General features: G+C 37.1%; 1 protein-coding gene across 1 annotated transcript; it reads left to right on the top strand.

Annotated features, from left to right (window-relative positions):
* Positions 1–475: 475 nt before the first annotated feature.
* Positions 476–17,606, top strand: SLC7A2 (solute carrier family 7 member 2; the record flags this gene model as incomplete). The annotated part of the gene is made up of 11 exons (XM_081999074.1): positions 476–851; positions 1,972–2,127; positions 5,450–5,615; positions 6,186–6,322; positions 6,985–7,207; positions 9,752–9,891; positions 13,691–13,793; positions 15,016–15,221; positions 15,528–15,694; positions 16,697–16,805; positions 17,419–17,606. 11 exons carry the CDS (start codon positions 476–478, stop codon positions 17,604–17,606), a joined length of 1,971 nt encoding a protein of 656 aa, XP_081855200.1.
* Positions 17,607–26,435: the final 8,829 nt, after the last annotated feature.

The following is a 26,435-nucleotide window of genomic DNA, read 5'->3' as shown; positions in this document are numbered from 1 at the left end:
TGTCAGAAGGCTGTATTTTAATACTTTTGGTATTTATAGCCTTGGTGTTGGAGTTTCAGATCCTTATTTATGTTGTTGCTGATCCTCATCTTGAAAGTCCTTATGATATATGAGATTATAATAGACATCTGTTCTGGTTCTGTTTTAGAAATGGTTAAGAAGTGGACATCAGCAGATAAATAGAAACAATTTCTTCTTTTTTACAGCAGTGTAGTAAACCAAACATAATGGATATTTTTTCATGGGGAAATAAATGGTAAATATAAAACCAGGAATACTGAATCTCTAATATGTTTCCTGGGGAAAAAGCACATGCCAGCTTATTTAATGTCATAGAAGAGTATAAATGTATAAATTGGTAGTTGTGATTAAAGTTCTCTATGCAAATATATTTCTTTAATTGTTTCTTACTGATACCCATGCTACATTTTAGGTAAATTAATGATTTATTTTATTTCAGAGCTCTATATCCACCATGTTGCCCTGTGGACCAGCTTTGTCCTTTGTTCGGTGTCTGGTGCGGAAGAAGAACGTGAGTGGTGAAAGTCTTGAGGACTCCAAGTTGTGCCGATGCTTATCGACAGTGGACCTTATAGCCCTAGGAGTAGGAAGTACTCTTGGTGCTGGTGTTTATGTCCTTGCTGGAGAAGTAGCCAAATCCGATTCCGGACCTAGCATCGTTGTTTCTTTCCTCATTGCTGCACTGGCATCTGTGATGGCAGGTCTCTGCTACGCTGAGTTTGGTGCTCGCGTTCCCAAGACTGGTTCTGCGTATTTGTATACTTACGTAACTGTTGGTGAACTGTGGGCTTTTATCACTGGTTGGAATCTGATTTTATCCTATGTTATAGGTAAGATGAAGAACAAACACAGGTCTCAAGGGTTTCTGAAATAGCAGTTATAAGATACGCATTTGGAACTATCTTTTCTGTCTTCATAACTTGCATGAAATTGTGTCACAACAGTTCAGTGGTGATGCACAAGTATAAACAGGATTTCTTCACTGTCTTTGGTCAGCAAGAATAATTCCAGTAAAATCAATAAGCATATTTTTTTCTGAATATACACAGCAAGGATATTTACAAAGACCCCATCACTATAGTATCTCACTTCAAGAAAGTCCTGAAGTTTAAGTACTAACTTGTTACTATCACCTCATGCTAATTAAATGGTGTCCTATCATGTAATCCCATAAAATACAAAGTTGACCAGATCTGAATAAAACCAGTGCTGATACGGCAGATATTAAAATACCTATTTCAGTGCTTTAGGAGAGACAATATTTTTTGATTCAAAAACGTTTTATTCCAGCAATACATGTTTCAAGCATCCATTATACTGTATTTAAGCATGCCTAGCTGTATATGTATACCTAACTAGAGGACTGTTGCCCAAATCACTATAAAATCAGTATCCCTGAGTATTGTAGTGAAGTGTATTTCATGATAGGAGAGTGGTAAAAATAAGGTTGTATTTAGCTATGGCCACATACACACTTTACGAGAGGAGAGTATTAGTTTTAAATACTGCCTCCAGCAATATACATCTTCCTAGTGATTTTTTTTTGCTTTACCTTCAGGTGAACAAACTTTCCTTCATGTTCCTTCTGAAACTGGTTTCTTACATTGCTTTATGCTGTTTAACATACGCCATATTGTAGCTTTAGAAATAAGTATCTCCCAGAATGACATCAAATAAAGATGATACAGAAATAATTTCTGCAATATTTCGGGAATAAATGATGTACAAATTTGTATATTTTAGTGGTAGAATAATATGTTATCATCTAACTATGTAGAAAAATTCTATAATGTTAACATCTCCTGGTAAAAAAAAAAAATCACTGTTTTAACACAAGCTCTGCTTTTTAAAATGCAAGTAGTGACATGCTTAGTTTTATTTCTTTTTCAGTAGAAATAACTGTATCCTTGTATGTATGCAAAACCCTAAACATGCATGTATTTTATGAAGGTACATCAAGCGTAGCAAGAGCCTGGAGTGGCACTTTTGATGAACTTCTTGGAAAACAGATTGGTCATTTCTTCAGAACCTACTTCAAAATGAATTACTCTGGGCTAGCAGAGTATCCTGACTTCTTTGCTGTATTCCTTATATTGCTTTTATCAGGTAAGACATATATATCTTCATTTATGGGGGTTGTGATGTCAGAGTGTTTCTTACAGACAAAAATGCTAAACTGTAGCATTGTGTTTGTGTTTTATCAGAAATAACACAAAAAATTGTGTTTTATCAGAAATACCTTTATAATGTCTGAGATGTTTAGATGTGTGTGTATTGACACAATGACTCTGTGAATTAAATTTATATAATCTAATTTTCATGTCTACCCTCTTTTTTTTTTTAAGGTGAGACATGAAATAATCACTTGTCTGTAATTTTATAAAACCCATGATACAGATTGATGATAACAGGAAAATTATGGTTTTGTGTGGTTCTCGTGGCTTTATTGCTGGTGAATACTTTTAGAGGGACCTTAAGTTAAGGTCTGTAGTTTGTTAATGTGATGTGCTCTCCTTAAATCACATATTTTGTATGTAGTGAGTATTTGTAAGGGTTTTTTTCCCTCTGAATTGTTAACTTATTCAGTATAAAATAACTTTCCCCTTTTTAAGTCTTCAAAAGAGTTGTCTAGCCCAGAACTTGTTTGAGCTAAAGGGCACTCCAAGATACCGGTGTGGTCCAACAGACCAGTCTGAAACCTGAGTAAACCTTTCATGACTACTCCACTCACTTCTGTTTCTTTTACATCTTTACTTATGTCACGTTTTTAAATTACAAAAACTGACACCAGCTTTTTGAGGGTTTGGAAAGCCCAAAAATACTGCAACTTATTTGCATGTTTGCATTTAACAATTGCTTTCCACAAGGAAACATTCTTACTGCCACCAGGACAGAAGGAAGCAGTATGTGTATTTTAGAGTGTATAGTTTGTTTTCAGCCAGTACTAGAAATATTTCAGTATTCAGTCGAGGTCTTGCCCATATCTCAAATATTTGTTGTGCTCCGTCTCTCCTTAGATCAAACAAAAGCAGGAGCTTTTCTTCTCTGGAAAGTGAAACTGATAAGTTACATGGGTATAACCTTCAGTTCTCTTACTCTGTTACAAGGGGCTTTTTTGGACTCACTACTTGGGAAAACATTTCCATTCAACTCCTACTGCTAGAATGAGTGGCCAGTGCATCCTGAGCTTTTATTAGATCTCTGGACATAAAAACATGAGCCCCTACAGTAGTAAGCCTTAATTTATGGCTGTGCTTGTATCTTCAATTCATTTCTTCCTTCTGTCTCTTTCGGTTTTGTTTGTTTTAGTAGAAGAAAGCAGTGAACAAAAAATACAAAAAGTGCTGAAGTCCCTAATTGAAAAATGTTTGAGGACTACATTATTTAAAAGATTTAGGATGTACCCACATTGTGAGTCACATTGCAGTGTAGGTATTCCCAACTCAACACTTATTTTCCAGAAATTTTACCCCAAAAAATTGATGTGGTTTTCATACAGTCACTAATGTAAACCACAAGGAAGTAGCATAAGTAGAGTGGAATCTTGAGGAAGTTACTTGTACAATTTTAAAAGTCGAATATTACTTAAATGCATTAATTTTGTAGAAGTTTTAAAGATAAATGCCTTGAGATTCAGAAGAATTTCATGCTTGCAAACAGAACATAGTTGGTGAATTATCACCATTAACAGTTGGTGCTGAGGCCCCTGTGTCTGCAGGTAGGAAGATCAGGGAGTTTACTAGACTACTGTTAGTCCAGCATCCTGCCAGGCTTGCGGTTCCAAGTTGCCTATAGGACCAGTTCAGACACTTATGTTTTCAGGAGTGATGGGATTGAATTTGTTATAGCTGGAATGGACCTTTCATTTTCACCTCCTCCAAAGGAAGGAAGAAAAAAACAACCTGTTGAAAAGCAGAGCACTCCACTAACCAAATTATAACATGCTAGTGTAAATGCTGCCATATGTGTTTTCTCCATTGCCATTCCTGCTTCCTAACATCAGTAGTAGAGATTCTTGATAGAAGAGGAAATGCTTCTCCTGAGGTTCTCCACTGCCCTTGAGTTTCCATTTGTGTCCTGTCTTTTCAACCTCACCATCATTCCTTCTTCACTTCTCCTGTGCTTGTGCTGCAGGTTACCTCTCCAGGTCTCTGTGGTAAGCAGCTGAACCACCAGTGAATTAACTGGGTGGAATTCACCGCTGCTGAGAGCAGGGGCAGTGGGGATGGCTCAGAGCTGTGTAGGCTGAGCATGATACAGTAATTGGATTGAGCTGCACAAAGCTGAATCATAGGAGTAGCAGATGATGTTTTACAGAAAATGTTACGTGCTAAGTACAAGGGGAAGTCCACAGAAATCTGGTGTTTGGGGGTTTTTTCCCCCTACAGAAAGAACTTTAAAAAAATGTACATAGTATGTTTCATACTGCATTAGGCTGATTGAGACACTGCTTTTTTCAGAGAAACTAGGCTGAAGAAAGCATACATCTATTTCCAATAAAAATGCCGTTGGAGAAAACTTGAGCAGCTTATATGATAACTTCTGTGCTGTAATAAGATACCAAGTGTCTCATTAGCAGAGTTGGACATTTTTTGGACATTATCTTGAGAGGCTTAAAATTTTCAGACTTAATCTCTAAATAATGAGGGAAAGCATGTATGTGATATTAGTGGAAATGCTTAGAGTGCAAAGAACCTGTGGAGGCTTTCCCATTGTATTTTATTTTTCCCAATCTGCTCACTGCCTGCTCTTCCATTAAACTGTTAGTATACTTACAGTTGTTACAAATCTAATGACACGGTAGCATCCTGATGGAATAACTTTCAGACTGTTTAAATGCAGTAGTCTGCAGCTAAGGCATGTGTATTTTGTATCAGACTTTTTTCCTAGAATATAAATCAGTGTTTATGAACAGGAGGCATGCATTTGTTTTTAAAGGTTTTATGAATGAGCTAGGAAATGGGACTCTTACTCTAATGTGGATATGCCCTGAAAAATTTAGAGTGAACAGGTCACATTATAAATCTAATAATTTTGATTATTTTATTAATCTAATGAGTAATTGTTCTGTACAGAATAGATTCTACCAATCTGTTTTTACGAAGCATAGAATTCTTGTACCTATTTTTGTTCCATTGCATAAAATAGAAATAGGAATTGGAATCTCGGAAAAGTAGTAAGTAACAGTTGCTACTTTTAAATACTTAAAGAATACAATTAAAGAGGCTTGGTTTTGGTTTCCAATACCCTTGCCTATCGCTATGGTGTCAAAGAGTGTAGTAAATTTGTACTACTGCTTCTTAAAACTATTAAATCTAGTGTTTTTTAAAAAATATTATCCACAGTACTTTCATGTGTATCTTCTTTAAAATGCCATTTTATTAGTTTATAGGACTGTTCATATCTATAAAATATTTTTATTTTATAGGTCTTTTATCCTTTGGAGTAAAAGAATCTGCATGGGTGAATAAAATTTTCACTGCTATTAACATCTTGGTCCTACTCTTCGTTATGATTTCTGGTTTTGTGAAAGGAGATGCTGACAACTGGAAAATAAGTGAAGAGTATCTCATAAACCTTACTGCAGTAACAGAGTAAATTTTTTTTTTTAATTAATTTACTTGCTCATATTCCAAGCAATTTTCTGTTATACTTGCTTTTGTGGTATTGCAGGTAATGTATCAACTAATAGCTGTGTTGCTGGAAATGATAAACTTTTTATTCCCTTAAAAATAGTTTTTTATTTTCTTGTTTTAGTTTCCCTTTAAAAATCATCTTAGTTCAATACTCTTGTCTGTAGCCATTTGAGAGGTTACTGGCTTCTTGTCTTTAAGCCATGCATTACCTGCAGTACGTGAGTATGACAGCAAGAGTTGCCTGTACCATTAGTGTTTTTATATGTTTTGCTGCAAACTGCAAAGTGAGTAAGATGATAGTTACTTGATTTGGGTATTCTTCCATGTACTGTTATTTTTGTCTTTCTTACAAGCAGTGACATAAAAATGTCTTCTTGTGCAGTTTTGTAAAGCAGGACTCTGTCTTGACAAAAGCATTTTAACATGTTTTTCCAGAGTGGTAGGGGAGGAGGATGCATGTGTGTGTCCTACCAATACTATAAAAAAAAAAAAGTTGTTATTTTTCTGCTGTGTTTTTGTTCTTTATAGGAATTGCTCATTCTGTGAGAATGTGACAAGTCTATATGGGAGTGGTGGCTTTATGCCATATGGTTTCACAGGAACATTGGCTGGTGCTGCAACCTGTTTTTATGCTTTTGTTGGATTTGACTGCATTGCAACAACCGGTATAGTATTTATAAGTATTAGATGCTTTTTTTGAAAACAAAACAAACCACACAAACAATATAACAATCTGTCTACTGTTCGTCCTTTGCTTTCTCCTAAACTTCCTTCAGTCCATGTCAAATGAGTCTTGAGTGCATTCCTGAATGTGGCTATTGTTTTGGGAGGAAGGAGGAGATTTTACTTACTTTATTCCTGTTCTAAAAAAAATAATTATTGCCTTCTAAATCTGGGAAGTGCTTAGTATACAATTTGTTTTTCCCCAAACCACGTTAATAACCTGCCCACTTTTACAATTCTCTGAGATAAGGTATCTCTCCTAAAGGCTGGCTTGTATATGGCTAACAGCGAATGAGTCCGTTGAACTTATAATTAGTAGGTAAATAACTAGAAATGATGGACTTTGAGTACTCTAAATATAGAATGTATTTTTATCTCCTTTAGTTTACCTCCATTTTTAAATGGTATTTTTGGCAAGAAAATACTGAGTTTTGTTCTGTGTCACTAAGCTTATTTTATACAGATTTTTAAAACTTCAATTACAAATATGATTCCCACGGCTTAGATTAACAAATGGTTTGTCTTTGATGCTATCTTTTAAAGTTGAAGGTGGAAAGAAGTAAGAATTTTTGGTGAGGCTTTTTTTTTTTTTTTCTTTTTTCAGGAGAAGAGGTCAAGAATCCTCAGAAAGCCATACCCATAGGAATTGTGGTGTCCCTGCTTGTCTGCTTCATGGCCTATTTTGGGGTTTCAGCTGCATTGACACTTATGATGCCATACTATCTACTAGACGAGAAAAGTCCTCTGCCAGTAGCGTTTGAGTATGTTGGATGGGGTCCTGCAAAATATGTTGTAGCAGTGGGATCCCTTTGTGCTTTGTCCACAAGGTAAAGACAATGAAATACTAATTCTATTGGGAAAAGCTGGTGGATAATATATGACATTTAAGTATATGCTCATGCATTCATTTTGAAGGCTCAGTTCATGCAAAGGATTAGCAATAAGTATTATAAGCATGTTTTAGACTTAAGCAGGTCTTGATCAGAGTAGGTGGATTAATTTAAGTTCCTTTTCTAAACTGTACCGTTATTGAACTCTTCCCTCTGGCTTATTACCCAAAAGTTTTTTATTAAAATACGTATTTTCAGACATATGACCTGCAAGTTGTCTTTTAACTGATAAAATAAACCTCACCCATTTTGTCCTTTCTTGCTGTCCACTCCCAATGACTCAGCAGCTTTATGGGCTCTGTGTATTTGCAGGCAAAATTGAAGAGATGATTAATTAGCTCTAATCCTCATCTTCGTTGCCTGTCTCTGTGTTCCTCCAGTAGCCAGTCTGTCTTCTGACATCATCCCTTCCTGTGGTTTCTCTGTGGGTATTTGAGATGTAGATTATAGCTGTGAAAATATGATAATTTATTTCCCTTCATGAAACTGTGGATGTCACCTTAACGTGTTATTTTGATTAAAAAGATCAGGGAGGGCATGAGATATATTAGTATGTGTTCATATATATTACACACCAATTGTAATGTGGTATAAACACTTCCATAGACTAGAACATTGCTTGACACTTGAATTTAGGGACAGAAAAATGCTGATGCCAATCTTCTACCTGAACTTATGTAGGTAAGGAGTCACTTACGTGAGCTTCAGCAGTAAGAATACTGGCTACCTTTCCACAAAGGATAACGTCGTGCCTGTTTAAGCACTAATGCTAACAGCACTCTGAGATAACCCTGTAAGCATTAGCCTGAAGAAGATGAGCATGGTGTGGCTAATGATTTAAAGGAAAGGAATATTTTGATGTAGAAGGGGATAGAATAAGGAAATAACTCTAGTATGATGTTAAAAGAATTGCAGGGCTGACTGAAGAATGTCGTAGTTACACAGTTCATTCTGGGATTATAGTTATTTTCTATCTAGTTGTCATGCTCCTCTCATTTTGGAGGGTTTTACTGAATTTTTCCTCTATATTAATAAATAGTAAAAGGGATATATAAGCAGGAACTAGCTTAAAGAAATTAATACTGAAAACCAAAGTGAACTGAGAACGTAAAATGATTTTTCAGAAATCTGAACTGCTGGTTTCTTTTTCCAGTGTATTCTGAAGAATTATATTTACTCGTAGGGAGAGGTTAATCTTCCAGTCTGTTGACTGGTGTCAGTTTAAAACAAAACAGACGAAATTGTATTTCATATTCCTCAGCTTAGAGGTATAATTAAGAAAAAAAGTTCGGATCATTGCTGTTGGTCCATATAGTTACCTCTTACTATGTTATGTCATGAACTTGTTTCCTCAGGGTAAAGATGTTTGTTAATCTTTCTGTTATTTATGTGAATGTACTTAAAGAGGGGTAGGATAAATAAATTTTATAAAGCCACAACAGCAAAAGATTTGGCAGTGGATTTTAACAGTATCCTTATTTGAAAAATCAACTGTCACCCTGATTTAGGTATCATTCCTTTTTGGAAGTGACATTTATACATCAAAATCAGTTAATGTGCAGTGAAACTTACCTCGTGTGTCTAACCTTAAAGCTTGTGTCTCACGAGTATTACTGGAGGTACTTAGCATCTGTGGTACGTAAAAGCTGTGCCTTCTGTAAGTGATATAGTCGATTCCCTAAAGTAAGGTAACCATTCACCTGCTTAAAACTAGTGTGCTTGCTGCAGAGGTTATACTGGCTATGACTGGCTATGCCTTTTGTCTTTTCAGTATTTTTGGTTTTCTTAATTACAATTATTTCGCTTTGAGGGAAAGAAACCACCTAATTTAAGAAGTATGTTTAAAAAGAGCTTCAAGTTATCAACAGTTTAAAAGTGTTCTGTGTTCTGCTAATAACAAATCTAAATTAATTAGCTTTACTTCTTCGAAAAAAGAGAAACAACCTTAATGAAGCTGGGCTAGAGGTGCTTTAATCAAAAGCAATAATGTGCCCAAGTATAACTTTATGGTGCTTACTTTGAATTACTGTTAATCAGCAGCCTCCCATGGAAATGTAGCGTGTAAGAGATGCTGCTAATGCTTATTGATTTGCTGTGCTGACTGACAGACTTTCTCCAGGAATACTAAAGCTTAATTGCATAGTTAGTGTGACCTGGAACATGTTCCTGGTCCACTAATACACAAGAACTACAGTGATGGCAACGGTTATTTTGCTAATCTGAATTCTCCCTGATGAAGCAATTCCATTACCTAAATTAATAACAAAAAACCCCGCCAAAACAATCAACTTTACAGGGGAAAATGAAATTTCTGTTTGTGTCTGATCTGTAGTATCTTGGGCTATGGGGCTTTCTGGTTTTGTTTTACAATCATAAATTTTGTTTCTATACATGCCATTAATTAACATTGTTTATCTTGTCCATGATACAACTCTGCATGAACTGTGTTTGCCATGTTGCATGTGTTTGCTTTTTACTCAGTCTTCTTGGATCCATTTTCCCAATGCCACGTGTAATCTATGCTATGGCGAAGGATGGGTTGCTTTTCAAATGTCTAGCTCAAATCAGTTCCAAAACGAAGACCCCACTAGTTGCTACTCTATCGTCTGGTGCAGTAGCAGGTGAGACTAAGAGTTGATCCTTGTAAAGAAAGGTGCACTGCTAAACACGTTGCATATATAGAAATAAACCACCGTTGTGGAGCTTTGATTTGCTTTGGACTGAAATGATCAAACCTGATTGTCGCCAGGTAAAGTAGGCTACCAGTAAAACTTTTCTCTACCACAGATTTTGTATTTGTTGTTTAATTTCAAGTGCTTTCAAAGCCTAGGTTTAAAATAAACAACCCAAACCCAAGAACATCAGTCAACTGAACAAAAAACCAAGAGCAGCAACACGGAGCCTAAACCAAAACTATACCTAAACCCATTAACTCTTCCGAGCTTTCTTTTTGTGTAGTTGGGTTTACCAGTAAAGCATTGTGCTTTTAATAACCTGTATTTGAACTATACATTTTTCTGTTCTAGTCTTCTCGGCTCTATGTTCCCTTTGCCCCGAATTCTGTTTGCCATGGCACGCGATGGTTTACTCTTTAGTTTTCTTGCCAAAGTGAGTAAGAGGCAGGCACCAGTTTCTGCCACCTTGACAGCAGGGGTCATCTCTGGTAAGCTCTCAAAGCCCGTGTTACTTAAAACTGAGATTTAAATACTCTATGCACGTGCATGGTACTTTATATTTTTGAAGAGGGCTGCTTGTTAACTTCCCTTGCATGTACGATGGGAATAAAATTACCAAGTAATCAAAGGGTGTAAGAACTCCAGATCATGCCAATCATGGTGGTGGTGATGTCCTTAATGTCACAGAATTCAAAATTATTATTTCTTTTTTAATATTGGCCTTTTGTATTGTGAATAAGCTTGTTTCTTAATCCGGGTCCCTTAGGCTGATGCTCTTACAGGGTTTCCTTGTCTGATATACATCTATATATTTACCACATCTGTAAGGGGAGAAAACAACTGTCATGTTTTTTATTATGAGACATGAGAAGAAAATTCTACATTTGCACAGGATCAACTTTTGTGTAAAATGCAAAGATTTTAAAATTTTCATCTAAAGAAAAAAGTTTCTGTTTTTGTATAGGCTTACCAAATTGTGGCTGAGGCGTATATGTGTGTGTTGGGGGGTTATGTGTGTATGTACATATATGTATGCACATACATACCCACTTATATTTTAGCAAAACAGCATTTTGGGTGCTGTTGGCCACTCTTAATGTTTCACAAAGACAATTTTTTAACATACAACTGTTTCACTTTTGTCCATACTTCTTGCAGAGGTACATGTAGTTGTGCCCAAATTTCATTGTCATTTCAGTGGGATGTCTAGTTACCCAGGAAAACTGGAATCTCTAGAAGTATTTAACTCAAAGTCAAATAAATAAATCTTCAGAAGTAATTCAAATAAGAAATGCATGCCTCATAACATTTAGCAAACCTGGCTAAAATTGATATCAAATAAGAAGTTCAGAACTGATACTAAAATATTGTTATTTATAGTCAGGGTCATCCTCAGATGCCACAAGACTGGAACTGCTCACACTGTGTACTTGACAATAATGTGGGAAGGCACAGTCATTATCTGGATAGTTTCCACATGAAGCATAATTACCAGTTCCCTTTTCTTTGGTCAGAATACAAATAAATTGCTTAGAATTACTTTTATTGTTTTGACTATAGTATTTTAATTTATGTTACTGACTTTTTCCCCTATAATAATTTGGAAGTGCAGTTATGTGGGATGAAATGAACATCTTTATTGGAAATTGCAGTAATGATGAGGAGAAAGAAAACCATGTTACCCAGCTGGTAAACTGATATAGTTATACAGCCCTGACTGTAGCTATGCAGCAGCTGTCACTTGGACTGCTTTTAGACAGCTTGGGGAATTGGGGGTGTCAACAACTCACCTGAAGATGGTTTTATCTACTGCTGGAGAAGGAGTAATTTCTTCTTCTATTTTAAAAAATATGCATATTTTGTAACTTGTGGTCATAAATAATTTTGCTAGAATGGTTACGGATGTATGCAACAGCTTACATTGACTTTTCTATTAATTTGTAGCATGGATAGTTTTATATCTTTAAGAAATGTTAAGGAGATTAGATGTTAGGCCCCTTAATTAAAGTTATCAGGTCAAGACTACAGCTGAGGCCATTGTCACATGTTGTTACCATGACTCACATGTGGTAATCACAATTGCGAAATTCTGCACATGTAAAAATGTTTTGGTGTCAGTCCAAGGCTTCGTCACCATAAATTGATCTGCCATCATTTCTTACAATTGGAATCCAATGGAGAGAGGTGGAAAAGTAATGCTGTGTCTTTTTTGCTCTTAGTCAGAAATTTACAGGAATTTGTCAGTTTGTTTCTAACGTAAAAGAATATTCCAGGCTACAAAGTAGCCTTTTGAAGCTAGGATTAAAAATTAAAGATAGCTACTGTACATGAAGTTATAGTAGGTTCTGTTCTTCCTCAGCTTTGCTTACCTATGCTCTTTTGAGCAAGCAAAGCAGTGAGGTATTCAGAAATCTACCCCATAAATGACTTCTTGGATTTAGGAACATCTACCCTCGTTAAAGAAAACAGGATGGTCGTCCTTCATTGGAAAAGTAGACTCCCAGATGAAATAAAAGTTCTGTAACATAGCAGTCTTGTTTTCAGAAAATCACATTTTGCTTTCTCCTTTAGGATCAAATACCAGGGGAATGTGTGTTTGTGTGTTTGTGCACTTATACACCTGTCTACAAATATATTAACAAACGTAACATAAATATTATATATAACTATTTCTGAATATAGAAAAATGTGTGTGTGCATATTCATACAGTGTATGAAGGCTATGTTTAATAGTTTCTTTTGATGTTGAGATTACTGGTGATTCAAAAGATTAAGTATTTTTAGATTTTTTTCTGCATCTCAATAATGTTAATAAAATACAAATATTCTAAGAGGTTCTTTGATCACATGCATTTCAAAACAATTAGCATTAGCCTTTCATTTAGTGATGGCTTGCGCTAATTTCTTTATGTGCTATGTGTGTCTGGGTGCAAACGGCATAGACAAAAAAAGACATTCCAGAATCTCCAAAAGAATGTGGCATTAGCTTTTATAAACACAAAGACTGCTATAATTACTATCAGTATCATGGAAGTTTCTGCCTCTGAATTCAAATGATCTTAAGAATATTAATTCTTGTGAGATTTTGCTGGCCTTTCCTGAATGCCACTTGAAGTCAACTTTTTTTTTTTAGTAAGATAATCAATTTAAAAAACCCCACAAAACTATTTTATTCGAGACAACACCTGAAAGTCCTCTTTACATAGAGCTCTTTCTCAGTGCGGCAGAAATTTTACATACCAGTGACTTACTGGGTCGTATCATTTTTCCCCAGTTTTGCAGTGGGATCCATCTTCTCATGTTTGGTGAGATTCTGCTGCAGGATCTGAACCTGATTCTATAAAAATGTATTCTTAATGTGGCCCAAATTTAGCAAGCCATGTGTGCAAATACTTATGTTCAAATAAGTCCAATACAAATCGCTTGATTATGCAGCATGACTGTATGGCTCATCAGTGCATATCTATACAAATGAGATTCCCAACTGTAGGGAATTATGTTTGGGAATGTGGGCGATGACTTCAAAAATGTGCTGTTAAGGATTACCATGATTTCACTCATATCCCTGTCAGTAAAACCATGTAAAGTTACACTGTGGACAGATTTTGAAATCTTAGCTCTTAATATTAATCTTAGCACTTATGGTTGGACTCGATCTTAAAGATCTTTTCCAACCTAAATGATTCTATAATTCTATGTCAGCCTCATACAAATTTTGTATTTTCTTTTCTTTTCTTTTCTTTAGCTATAATGGCATTTCTGTTTGACCTAAAGGCTTTAGTGGACATGATGTCTATCGGTACACTTCTTGCTTATTCACTTGTGGCAACCTGTGTCCTCATTCTCAGGTGAATCAAAACCATCCTTTATATTCTACTGTGTTTCATTTTGTGTTGGTCAGTGTATAAACAGAAGTGACATTTACAGGGTATGTTTTTTTCTAGCTCACTAAATGTTTAAAAATTAGCTGTATGCATATAAATCATTACTAAGCAGCAGTTACCCATCAAAGAAAACGATATATTGTCATATCAGTATAGCAGTTAGTCAAGTCAAAGCTTCATGTAAAATCTAGACACTTTTTATTTTCCAGAAGATGTATTGGTCCAAGCATTAGTCCTAAAGGTACTAGATGTAAGCTTGTGTACAAAATTCAGTGAAAGATATTTTGATATGAATACAATCTATGCTGTATATCAGGCCTATTACATTGTGGGGGGCTATATGTGAAAAGTGTAGATGTTTTAGGTGGTTCACAGGATGAACAAGTTGAAATAATTGCTGTGTATTACTCTAGTCAAAAGCATAAGACCAGACAAGTGTTTCAAGATGTAGTAGCCCTAGAAGACAGTGCAAATATTATCTCTCAATGAGTGAGATGATAAATACTTGTCAGTAAAACTCTGATATCTGTTCTGTTTATAAAGCTACAGAACAATATTGATATATTGGTAGCTACAGCTTACTTTATTATATACTGCTCTTTTTAACTTAAAAAGTCAGTCTTTATTACTTATGGCTAAGTAACTAACTTAGAAAGGTGTAACAGCTTAAATTCACCTCAAATTCAATGTTGCAATAATTTACACTTTAAAAGTGAAGACTATTTTATCCCATAGTGACTTATTTAACATATGTATTTTTAAAAATACACCTAAATTCTAACAAAGCAGATGTAAAATTTCAGTTTATGACAGATAGGAAGCCTCTTACAGTACAGGAAAGAAGTCAGAAAGAAGGTCCCCTACCCTTTCCCTGCCATTGACCACCACAGCCTGTCCCCTCTTTTTGTACGAAACTGGTCATTTATCTGACCCATCAGTATATTCATGTAGCTTAAAAAACTGCCCCCAAAATCCCCAAACAAACCCAGCAAAAAAGTGAGTTGCCATAGTTTGGTTATATATGATAGTGACTAATAATATATGCAGTTGCAGTGCAGTTATAAGTTGGGATATTCTAAATCTCTACTGCAAAGAATTTAGTATTTAAATACATTTCTAGAGTCATACTGCTTCAAATCCCAAAGTAAGCTTAATTTTTTTATTATCCTGTTTGTTTTATGCGTAGGTACCAACCCAGTTTAACCTACGAGCAACCAAAATATTTGCCAGAAAAAGCAGCTTTGGCCGCATCTGAAAGGGAATCTGCAGTAAGTGAATCACAGATAAATATGATACAAGAGAATCACTTCAGTCTTCAGGCCCTGATTAATCCATCCAGTTTACCTACCGAGCAGACTGCAACTACCGTTAACTTTTTAGTGAGTCTCTTAGGTAAGTATTCAGCTGTCCAAACTCATATAATGCATTAACATAAACAATGGAATTTTATTACAGACATAATTAAAAATCCAGTGATAACATGCTTTCTTTTGGTCATAATTCATATGTCATTCTGCAGAATGCTTTTTTACTTCTTGATGGATCTAATGTGTAGTCTACTGTATTTTCCTTTAATTAAACATTTGCATGATAACATTTCATACTGAAGACCTGCTATCATTCTTAAGAGTCACGTCCTCTTCAATGCAGAGATTAAATGACCTCTTTTTCGTTTCCATCATTTTGTTTTTCACACAGCTTTCTTGGTTTGTGGCCTGAGTGTCCTCACTACTTACGGGATTCATTTCGTTGCTAACTTGGAGCCCTGGAGTATTGGCCTTCTTGCTGTGTTAGTGGCGTCCTTCATAGTTACCATTCTCCTCATCCAACGGCAGCCTCAGAACCAGCAGAAAGTGGCCTTTATGGTGAATAACATCTTTGCTGTGTTAATTCTCTAAAGAGAGGTTTGAATGGATTCTAACAAGTGGGAGAGGGGCACAGAGAGAGAGAGAGAGAGAGATGATCCTTTTTCAGGCAGTCTTCCATTACTGCACTGCCACTATTGCAGGTTTTTTGGTGAAAGTAAGGGTAGTGGATGCTCACAGCTGAATCGCCGGCATGTGCAGTCCAGTCCCAGATCTTCTCAGGGCTGGAGAAAGGGTTTCACTGCCCACAGACTGAAACGTGTGACACGCATAGGAGCATGGCTGCAGATAATGGCCGTACCGTTGATGTTGGTGTGTTGCTGTTACAACTAGTGGATCTGGCAGCACAGATCTTCTAGGTATTCTTTTAGACACATCCCCAGACTGCACATTGCTGAGACCCAGGTAATTTTAGACCTCAATTTAAGCGCTTAGAAACTGGAAAATAATTCAGAAACCGATTAGTGTGCAGTCACTTGTCTGTGTTGTGTGCTGTGGTTTGGACCACAATACAGTTTGTACCTCCCAGAGTATACGCCTTTCATTCTGAGCCTTCACTTATGTTCAGTTATTTAATGGAGATCAGTTATTTGTGATTCAAGATCAGTTATTTAATGGAAACAATAAAGTATAGTGATGAAGGTCAAGGAATCTGGTGGAATTGGGGGAGCAATTCAGAAAGAAGGAATATATAAAAATACAGAAATAATACTTCTCAGCTGTAGATTTAGGAATTCATTAGTATATGTTCAGCACAAACTGGAAAGTTTTTCTTCACATCCTTAGAGAATATATTTTTAAAACAAATTTTTTTTTAAAGTTTAAGATATGTAGAAACCAGAGATTAAACCCAGTGAGAAAGAAAATTTCACTATGTACCAAGAAGAACATTTTCCTATTCTTTTTAGTGAGTAGATGTGTCACCTCTAGTTTGTGTTGTATAACTGAAGTGTGACATGCAAGAAATGACATTTAATGCTACAGACAAATATTTCCTCTTAGGTTCCACTGTTGCCATTTTTGCCATCATTCAGTATCCTGGTAAATATTTACTTGATGGTACAATTAAGCGGAGACACTTGGATCAGATTTAGCTTCTGGATGGCACTTGGTAGGTACCTCTGTTCATTTCAGTCACCTCTTACCTTAGGACTGATGATTCCCATCTTAGAACATTTTAGTCTCTTCCTTTAAATATTTGAACAAAAGTCTGTGTTTTAATAAGTCAGCTGATATTTCTGATCAAAACAAGAGCATGCCTCAGAAGGGGTATTTATATGGAGTCAAAATTGTAAATACAGTTTTGAGATAATAGAAAGAATCAATGTTATAGGACTAATTCAAATAAGCCACAGGGTTTTTTTTCTGAATAAGTATAGGTAAAATTTTGCAGAGACCTGTTTGTAACAGTTTGCTTCCCAGTACATCAGTCATTCTCCTTTAAGATATGGAAAATTCAGTTAATTCCATCTAGACAGAAATTAGAGATAGTAGTTTTCCATGACTTATAGGAGCATACAATTACGCAAAAATGATGCACTGTGATTTAGGGCTGGCACTTTCCATGGAAACAGGGAAGACCTGGAGCATGAGCTCTAATACAGATACCTGAAGAGGAAACTTGTTTTGGAAAATATGTTCAGTTACAGAGTAATAACTAACTACTTTTTGATGCACTACTTGCCTGAAAACCCTATTAACTTTTCTTTTTTTCCTTTTGGAAGGTTTCCTCATTTACTTTGCTTATGGCATCAGGCATAGTCTTGAAGGTCATCGTAGCGATGGAGATGACGATTCTTGTTCAGAAAATAGTGGGTTGCAAGAAAAGAACCTTGTGGAAGAAGTGGATGAACCTGAAAATGCAAATGAAAGTGATCAATTTCTTGCACACGAGAGGACCAGTGAATGTTAATCTATGCAAAACATACAAGTCTTTTAAACTTTTAATTGACATTTTACTTGCAGACTGAAATTTCAAAAGCTTTCTGCCAACATTGTGCCTCTTGAAAGTGTTTACTACAACGCCTGGCTGGTATTTTGGACAAGCTGCTAATCCTTCTTCATCGTTTCAGAGCTGACAGCATGGAGATTAATATTTAAATTAAAAAACAAAAGAAGTACCCTTTGGCAAGCAAAAATCTGGATACATTGTTTGAACTGTCATCCAAAATCACTGGCAATCACGAAATATGAAGGATTTTAGAACTGCCTGCAAGAAGTTCTGAATATTTGACACTGCACTGTGAACACAAGTGCCTTTCATACCTTCTCCTTATCTCTGTTACGTGTTTTGGTCACAATCTAATAGCTGTCTTTTTTCTACAGAAGTAACTCTTAGGGGAGGAAAGTATTTTGTAATTGTACAGATCTGATACTTTGCAAAAAAGTAGATGAGCATATATTTATATAAAAAGAAATAATTGCTTACCCTTACTAATCAGGAGTCATGGAGAACTCAAACAGTGAAGATACTTCACAGGCTTTTAGCCTCTCGAAGTAGTAGTCAAGATTTCTACCTATGTGAATTCCTTTCCTTTCGGAGATGCTGTGTGTATAAAATAATACTCCCAAGAAGAGTTATGTTGTTTTCTGCAAAAGGATCTGGGAAATCATCTGTTGGTCACAGTATTGAGAGTGACATTTGTATGTGATTTAGCAAATGTTGTGCTTTTGATTTCAGAAAGGCCAGGATTTTATCCCTATGTAATTTGGTACTTACAGCAGTTATCAAGTTTTCCTCCTTACTACTCATTTATTCCCCCTATACCCTTCTCCTTTATCACATGCCAGAGCTGATATTTCTGAAATTAGTTTTTACACATTGCTTCTCCTCAGAAAAATTAATGCACAAAATCCCAGCGTTCTTTTCAGGTTGAAGGGGAGAAACGAGAGGCCCAGGCTTTGGAAAAAATCCTTGTCAAAACAGGATTTCAGTGCTTTCACTAAGCCTTAAACATATGTTAGTACAGCATTTTTTTGTGAGCCAAGCCTACATCCACAAATCTATTCATGTGAGTAGGATGTCCAAATGCTAATTTATGTAAAGAACCAATTGTTGCAGCAGTGCTGGGTGAACAATTATTTTAAAGCTAGTGAAAATGGAAACTGTTCAATGTAAGTGTCATGTTACCTGACAGATATTTTACCACTTTTTCTCAGCAAGTAGTAGGCTCAAGTCCCATGAAGGATTCCATGTTATGAAGTTATTTTGCAAGAATTTATTTATAGAAATAAGTTCCCTAAAGTAAGATCTGTCTTGGACTTTGCCATGGAGAGTTGCAGTGTGCTGCCAGTAGTAATCATTGGTATTAATCTGTTGTTAGCTGTGAAAAGCTTTAGATCCCATGAGAGCTATGTTGGTTGACAGTGAAAAGCACCTTACTTTTTATAATAGCTGGAATTTCACAAAAAAAAAAAGGAGGAAAGAAAAAAAAAGAGAAAGAAACTAGTTAAGCTGCTTGTGTCTCTCTCCAGTTCTTTTTCACGCTTTTAAATCTTAAAACGACCTCTGTTGTTGTAAAGAGAATGGCGTGCCTAAATGCTAAAGGGCGGAAGGAGAAACGCTTCTTGATGGAGAACGCTGGGATGAGCTGATATCCCACCGTGGAGCAGGCCTGAGGTTTTCAGCCTGATCCTTTCTTCTCAGCTTGAACTGGGAGGAGAGGGTCCTGCTGCACGGGCAGCAGCGAGCGGATAGATGTATGCTGCTCCACCAGTGGCCTCTACTGGCTACTCAGAATTAGGAGTAGCAATCTGAAAATGTTAAGAGGCTGCAATAGGTAAAACACCTAACTCTGAACTGACGTTCCATCATATACAGCCTCTAACTGCAGCTGCTGTTGGTGCTAAGGACTGTTCTAGCGATTGGTGGTTCTTAAAAATGGATGGGGGACAGAAGATGAGGAGAAACTAGAGGGTAGGAGGTGGCAATGGGATACTGTTTTTTAATAAAACATAGCCCATCCAGTATTGATGATAAGTTAGAGCCCCTTCTTTCCCAAATTCGTCATCGTTTACAAGATGCCATTAAAGAAAGACTCAAATCGCGTATTAGACTAATACAAATAGATGATATGCTAAGTATTTGGTTGATAGGAATTCTCAGGGCAGTTCCTGGAGCTATTGATAACTATTCAGTGAATGAAAGAGCTGCCTGTGTCAGTTGGAACTCCCGTTGTACTGCTCAGCTGGGGCCCATTTTTATGCCAAAAATGACAAAAGAACTATATGTGCTTGTTTGAAATATTAGCAATCTAAGACTTTCCAGGCTCTTGAAAGGAATCCAATATAGTAATCCTTAGATAGGTCAAAACGAAGGGTCTGTTTTAAAGTAACCAAAAAAATGAGTAAATGAGTGTATGTTGTGTTGTTTTTAATCCCACAAGTATTTGACATAGAGAAGCTGATGCTTTTTCTGGAGCACAGCTTCTTCAGTGGTTATGCTTTCAGAGGACATTCTTAACGTGTCTTGCCCAGTACTCTTAAATGGCAAAAAATGCCATTGCTGTGGGAGCAAGTCAGCAGCGCTCAGGCAAAGCTTTCGCATGGCGTCTTTACAAGCCTACAGTGCAACACAGCTCTCTTGAAATTCCTTACACATCTTGGTGTGTGGGAAGCAGAGACTGACTTTTTTCTATGGTTGCTAATACTGCAAGAGCAGGTGAGCCAGGCTCCCAAGATACAAATTGCTGCTGTTCTGTGATGTGCAAGGAAGATCCCATTCCCTCCCATGGCCATCATATAGAATGTATGTGTGCACGCCTGTCTACGTGTTTGCATCTGTCTGACATTGGCCCATAGTGATTTTGATGTACTGATTAAAATAATTTCTATACTGCACTGGAATTTTCCTTTGAAGGGATACTGTCAATATAACAAACTTCTGAATAAAGCAAGTGCTAGCTAAAGCTCCTGGAGATTTTAGAGAAAATAAATTTTGCAGCTTATTTACCTAATTGGATGTGTCAGGACTTTGTGTATTGACAGTTTCCCCTTTCATTTGTATCAATATTTCTCCCCCCTTGTTAGAGAAGTTAATTATATAAAAATAAAAGAATGTGCCAGTACAAATGTTGCTAAGGGAGATGGGAGCAGCTGCAGCACAGGAACTATCCACTTCACTAATGAGAGATGGAATGAATTTAAAGGAAAGTCATTGGGTATTCTCGGTTGCTTCAGCTATGCAAAGCTTATTTATATGTGTGTATAGTTAAAGTCATTATTAGTCAGTGGCTGAGCAAGAACTGCCAAGCCAGAAGTAAGATATTTATGCTGATTTTGATATACATTTGTATACGCAGTCTTGAAATTCCAGATGCTTTGGTGGGACTTTGCAGGAGCAGCTGTGTGAAGGACAGCCGCGCTAGTCCTTACACGGGAGCCACGTATGAAACACATCCTGATTTTGTTCTCGCCTTCGCTGTATAACTGTATTTTGCCAAGAGAGCAGCTGAAAGCACAAGTCCAGTGGAATTAAATCGTTGTTGTTATTTTTTAACATAGTTGTTGATATTGTAAATTGTTCTGTGCAAATAATAATGGTATGTGTTAATACAAAATATCTATTATGGGAGGTAGCTTATTGGTTTTTTCCTTCAGTTGTGGGAAAAAAACAACCTCCAAAACATGTATTTGCGTTGGTACATTCTGGATGTGCCTTTACACGGAGGAATTATTCTTACCTAGTTGGATTTAAGAAAGTAAGCCAAAGCATATTTAAGGGAGAACAAATAAATCTTTTTGTTCTGAGAGATAAGAGATAAGATAACATTTCTGTATAATTCACGTTAACTAAAGTGATCTTCTTGTGGTATTCCAGTCCTAATTCTGCCATAGGAAACGTTATGAGGTATCTTAGATTTCATGGTCTGTTAATCCTGGATAAAACGATTCTGTTAATAATAGTATGCTTTTGCCTGCACAACAAATGCCGGTTAGATTCCTGAAATCTATCATATTATGTTTATGTCACCATGTGTTAAAGCCATTTATATTACCTGCTGTTAGAGAATTATCAGTAATAAATGTCAGTACTAGTGGTATAGGGTTACTTATGTACTTACTTAGGAATTTAACTATGCCATCTAGAAACTTCAAATGATACAATGAATTTAGAGGCAAAACTTGGTAAAGCTTAAATACATAGTCTGTATTTTATTAGATGATAAATGTACAAGTCTAGCCACCTTTCCCCTAAACTTTATGCATATATATATATATATATTTAAGAAACAAAAGGCATATTGTTTTGTTGGAGGTTTTAAGAAGTGCCAATATCAGATGTGCCATAAGCATCCTGGGTGAAATCCCTGACAGTGCAGGAAATCTGTGTGGGACTGTGCAATTGTTTTAATCAGGTGTGATGCCTTTGACATTGAGGTGCATTTTGTACAGTAGGAATTTAATTCACATGATGGCTGGCATGTGTTACTCAATTAAAAAAAAGGCAAAAAAAAAAAAAAGCACCTTTTAATGCTCTTGGGGCCCTAGTTCTTTCTAGACTTGCCAGGAAGTTTGTACAAATTGCAGTATACTCACTGAAAGCACTGGGATTACTCAGTGTTAGGCAAAGCTATATTTTACAGAAAGAGCAGGTGGTATTTCACATAGTGTAGGATCTTTGTATTTGTTTTTAATTTCCTGTACCTTTAGTATGTCTTTCTGGTATATGTTTTGAGGTCTTTGGCATTTTTAAATAGTTGGACCTTTCCAAAGCTAAATATAATCTCTTTACCATCTCCTGATATGTTTTCAATTTGATTTTAGAAATCAAGCTCCTTAACATTAGCTAAGTTGAAGGATTTCTGTGCATAGACATGCATTACAAAGAACTATGTGTATATATCTCTCTCTCATTATTTTTATTGTCAGTTGGACAAATTCTGTTGTCTTTGTATGTTTTCATTGAGCCATGTGCCAGGTAAACTCCAGCTTCACCAAGTTTAGCTGGAGTCAGGAGAAAGGATGAAAGGATTTGAATGTTTAGGAGGGCTTTTTTGTTTTGTGTTACCAGAAAGTAAAGCATGAAATATGTGTTACAGATCTTTAAAAATAGTTATGTGTGCATCATTTTAAAAAACATTAGTGTTCATATCCATTTCAACTTTCCTTTTTGTTCATATGTACATTGTAGTGATTATTTCTGTATTATATGCTGCTGAGCATTTAAAATGTAGATAGAATGATCATGATGCAACTTCAAAGAAATACAAATTTGTAGTTTAAGTGCTCTACCAAAATGAAAAGTCATGAATTTTTATGAATGTAAAAATGCTTATATTTAAGAATATGGTGCTTGTTTTTTCACTTTTACAATAGAATTGTAATCAGCAATATTTTTAGTTACCATAGTTCCAAATTATGATGGAAATTACATTGCTTTTCATTTACTGTAAAATGTGCTTCACAGGATAACAATTGTGCCTTTGTTCTGTATTTTTTAAATAAAGCTGAATATCACTTGTACATACCTCATACAACAGCTCTAACTTTAACCACCCTTATAATTTTAGTAAACGCTAAAATGCTATAGTGACTTAATAACTATTAGTGTGTCAGATATCTAATGTCATGACATTATACAAATCATAACTAATTTAAAATAAATAACATGATAGTTCATATGGAGTTTATAGAGGGGAAAAAACCAACCATGTTTTATGTTTAAATCTTTTACTTTTCCAGTGGTCTGGAGATGGAGATAGTAGCAGCCTTTGTTTCATACTTGCTTCCTAGCACTCAAGAAGTCACTGAAATAGAGAATAACGCCCTTTGATTTGGGCATTTTGTCTTACAGTGCCAAACCAGAGATGATGTTAGGTTTGCTCTCCAGAGTGAATAGCCCTCAGCTATTTACAGTGCTCAACTTTCTGAAGCACCAAGCCTTGTCCTGGCAGCATCCAACCTCAGAGTTGGATGGATAAATTCACTGTTGTCTCCTTTTTCCCTTTTTGGGAAAAAACAAAACAAAACAAAACAAAAAAACCCCCAAAACTTCCTCAGCTTTGAATAGTACTGTGGGTGTAGCAGGAGAATAAAAGCATGAGTCCGGGCAATGGTAGCAATAGCCTCAACACTGACAGCCTCACTCCCAGGGCAAGTTTATCATATAGCACTGTATATAGCTATATATACAGTTCTATAGGTATATATATAACTATAGCTATAGTTCTATAACTAGTTAGTTCTAACTAGTTATAGAACTATAGCTATAGTTATATATATACCTATAGAACTGTATATATAGTGTATATATACCATATAACTGTATATATAGCATACATATGCTATATATATAGTATAATAGCACTGTTTTTAAAGACGTTTGGGTAGTCATCTTTGTTCACAGACTTAAGAGTAGCTATGACTTCAGGTTTTTTCCTGAGGTATACTGCAACTCTTTTGTATCATTCCTTATAAAGTTGTCAAGTGATTAATAGTCACCTTATCGTGCATACAGATTTACGAAGACCGATCTTGAAAATCTTGGTCCCATGAAGCAGTGGAATATGGCCACTGATTTAAATGAGGACTGGAGCCAGTCTCCAAGTATCATATTTACAGCATTGACCTGAAAAGATGTATTTAACCTATCATTTTACTCATGTGGAGAACTGGGGTCATTACATATATGTTTACGTGTAACTGTTGACTATAAATGAAAATAACTAGTTTTTTGTGCATATCTGTTTAAAACTAGGAAACTTAATAAAATAATTTTCTTTCTTCCTATATAGGAAAAAGATACATGTCAGCTTAAATATGTCTTAAAATTAATGCAGTCTGAGTGTTATTTCCAAGTGCTATTACCATATTTTCCAAAATATACTAGTATTTGGAGCTCAGATACCACTAGATCATTGACCTACTCTGTGTATGAAAGGAAAACGGAAGTTTGACCCAGGAAGGCATGTACGAATTGCTACTAGCAGTTTTGCCCATGATGGGAAAAACCCCACTCTGTCTGAAGCAAGAGCTGTGAATACTTCCAATGCAAATTTGCAGTTTATAGTACACATCTTTTCTGAGTTATCTCTGAGATTCATTTCCTTTAGAACAGACTGATAACAGTGGTATTGTAACTGTTTAGAGAGAGAAATAATCTTTGACTTTCAAAATACCCTGTGGCAACAAAAATACCATTTTTCTTCATTTGTTACAGGTAATGGACTAAATGTTTAGGATATGCTGATGTAAACGCACGTCATTGCATAAAACCTCTTAAGATGTTCTAGGCAGAACTGTAATAGAATGTAGAATGAAAAAAAGAGATCATGGAATTTCATCATCTTGCTCTGCACCTGGCCCCTTACTGGCTTCTTTACCACTAACCAGACGCTTCACCCTGGGGTATCTAAGCACACTCAGGCAAGCAGGTCTCTGAACTCTGCACATGTATGTATTTATGAGGGCAGGGGAGCATTATGTATATCCCTTCTAATTTTTTTTTATGAATGCAGACAAAGCCTAGGCTTCCTTTAAGATCTGTAAATGCTCTACTCTCACATCTACTATGGCCCTGGAGCTGTTGACCAGGGACACCATTCCCCATTTGCTTTATCCTGATTCACACTGAACTGTGGTCTTGGCTGCTGTGGGGTCTGCCTGTGACCTCTGACAGCCGTTACTCTTCCCCCCGCCCCATCCGGCATCTTCACCTTGCCCCATAATCTCCCTTTGTGGCTCCTGCAGTCATATTCTCCCCTCCGTCCTCCTCCAAGAAAACCCTCAGATTTCAAGAAACAGCTTTTGGCAGCTCTGTGTGGGCGCATAAACATACGCACAGGACATGCCGAATTTAACATGTTCATTTCTTAGCAGTGAAGACATCTGCACCTTCTCAATGTGCTTCACGCAGGCCATCAGTCATACATGAAGACTGTGTCATGGACTGTGGAGCCCCAAATAGCAACACATGGATACTGCCTGTGTTTTTCCACTGTGAGGTAGCTTTTCCCGAGCAGGCTTTTGGGAGTCGCTTTGCTGTGGCAGGCTGGAATGAGTGCAATAGTTTGACTTAAAAACGCACTTTTGCTGTCCTAGGCCAACACGGATCTGTGCCCGACGTCCATCCGCAGAATGACCTGTGATACACAGCCTGTCTGCTCCCACACTCTGCTCTGCTCCCTGCTCCTCTCCGGATCCAGCTACAGGCTTCAACAGTTTGCACCCACGCAAAGCCACGTGTGGCAAAGGGCAGCTGTCACTGATGAGCTCATTCAAGCAATGAACTTCCACAGGTGGCCCTGAGGTCGAGATTATTTGGGATGCGGCTCTGTTCCTGCCCTGAACATGGAGTTCTGTGTGGGTGTGCTGGGCCTGTGCTGCCTGGGGCAGCGATGGCCGGGGGGGATGACGACACGGCATCTTGTCGTTGTTCTCAACGGCCCGGTGAGGAGTTGTGGCGGAGATGGAGCTCGGAGCCCTGAGCTGCAGCGGAAGGAGCTCAGGCTGGACACAAGGAGCCGAAGTCTCCCCGCCTGGGCGGTGAAGCGCCGCAGCAGGTGCCCTGCCCGGCCAGGCCCGCCCGTGGGGCGTCGCGGGTCGTTCCTCTCTCAGCGAAGAAGCGCGGGTGGCGGCGGCCCCTGAAGCAGCACGGCCGCGACGCGCCGTCCCCCGGCGAGCAACCCCGGGCAGGGAGCCCCGGCGCCGGACGGCTCCTCCCCGCGCCGAGGCGCTGCGGGGCCGCCCCCCGCCGTTGTCGCCCGCCTCGCCTCAGCCGAGCGCCCCGGCCGCTCCCGCC

The sequence above is a fragment of the Phaethon aethereus genome (genome assembly GCF_964289735.1).
Source record: "Phaethon aethereus genome assembly, chromosome: 4".
Classification (NCBI taxonomy): domain Eukaryota; kingdom Metazoa; phylum Chordata; class Aves; order Phaethontiformes; family Phaethontidae; genus Phaethon; species Phaethon aethereus.
This window is presented reverse-complemented; position numbering and strand designations above follow the sequence as displayed.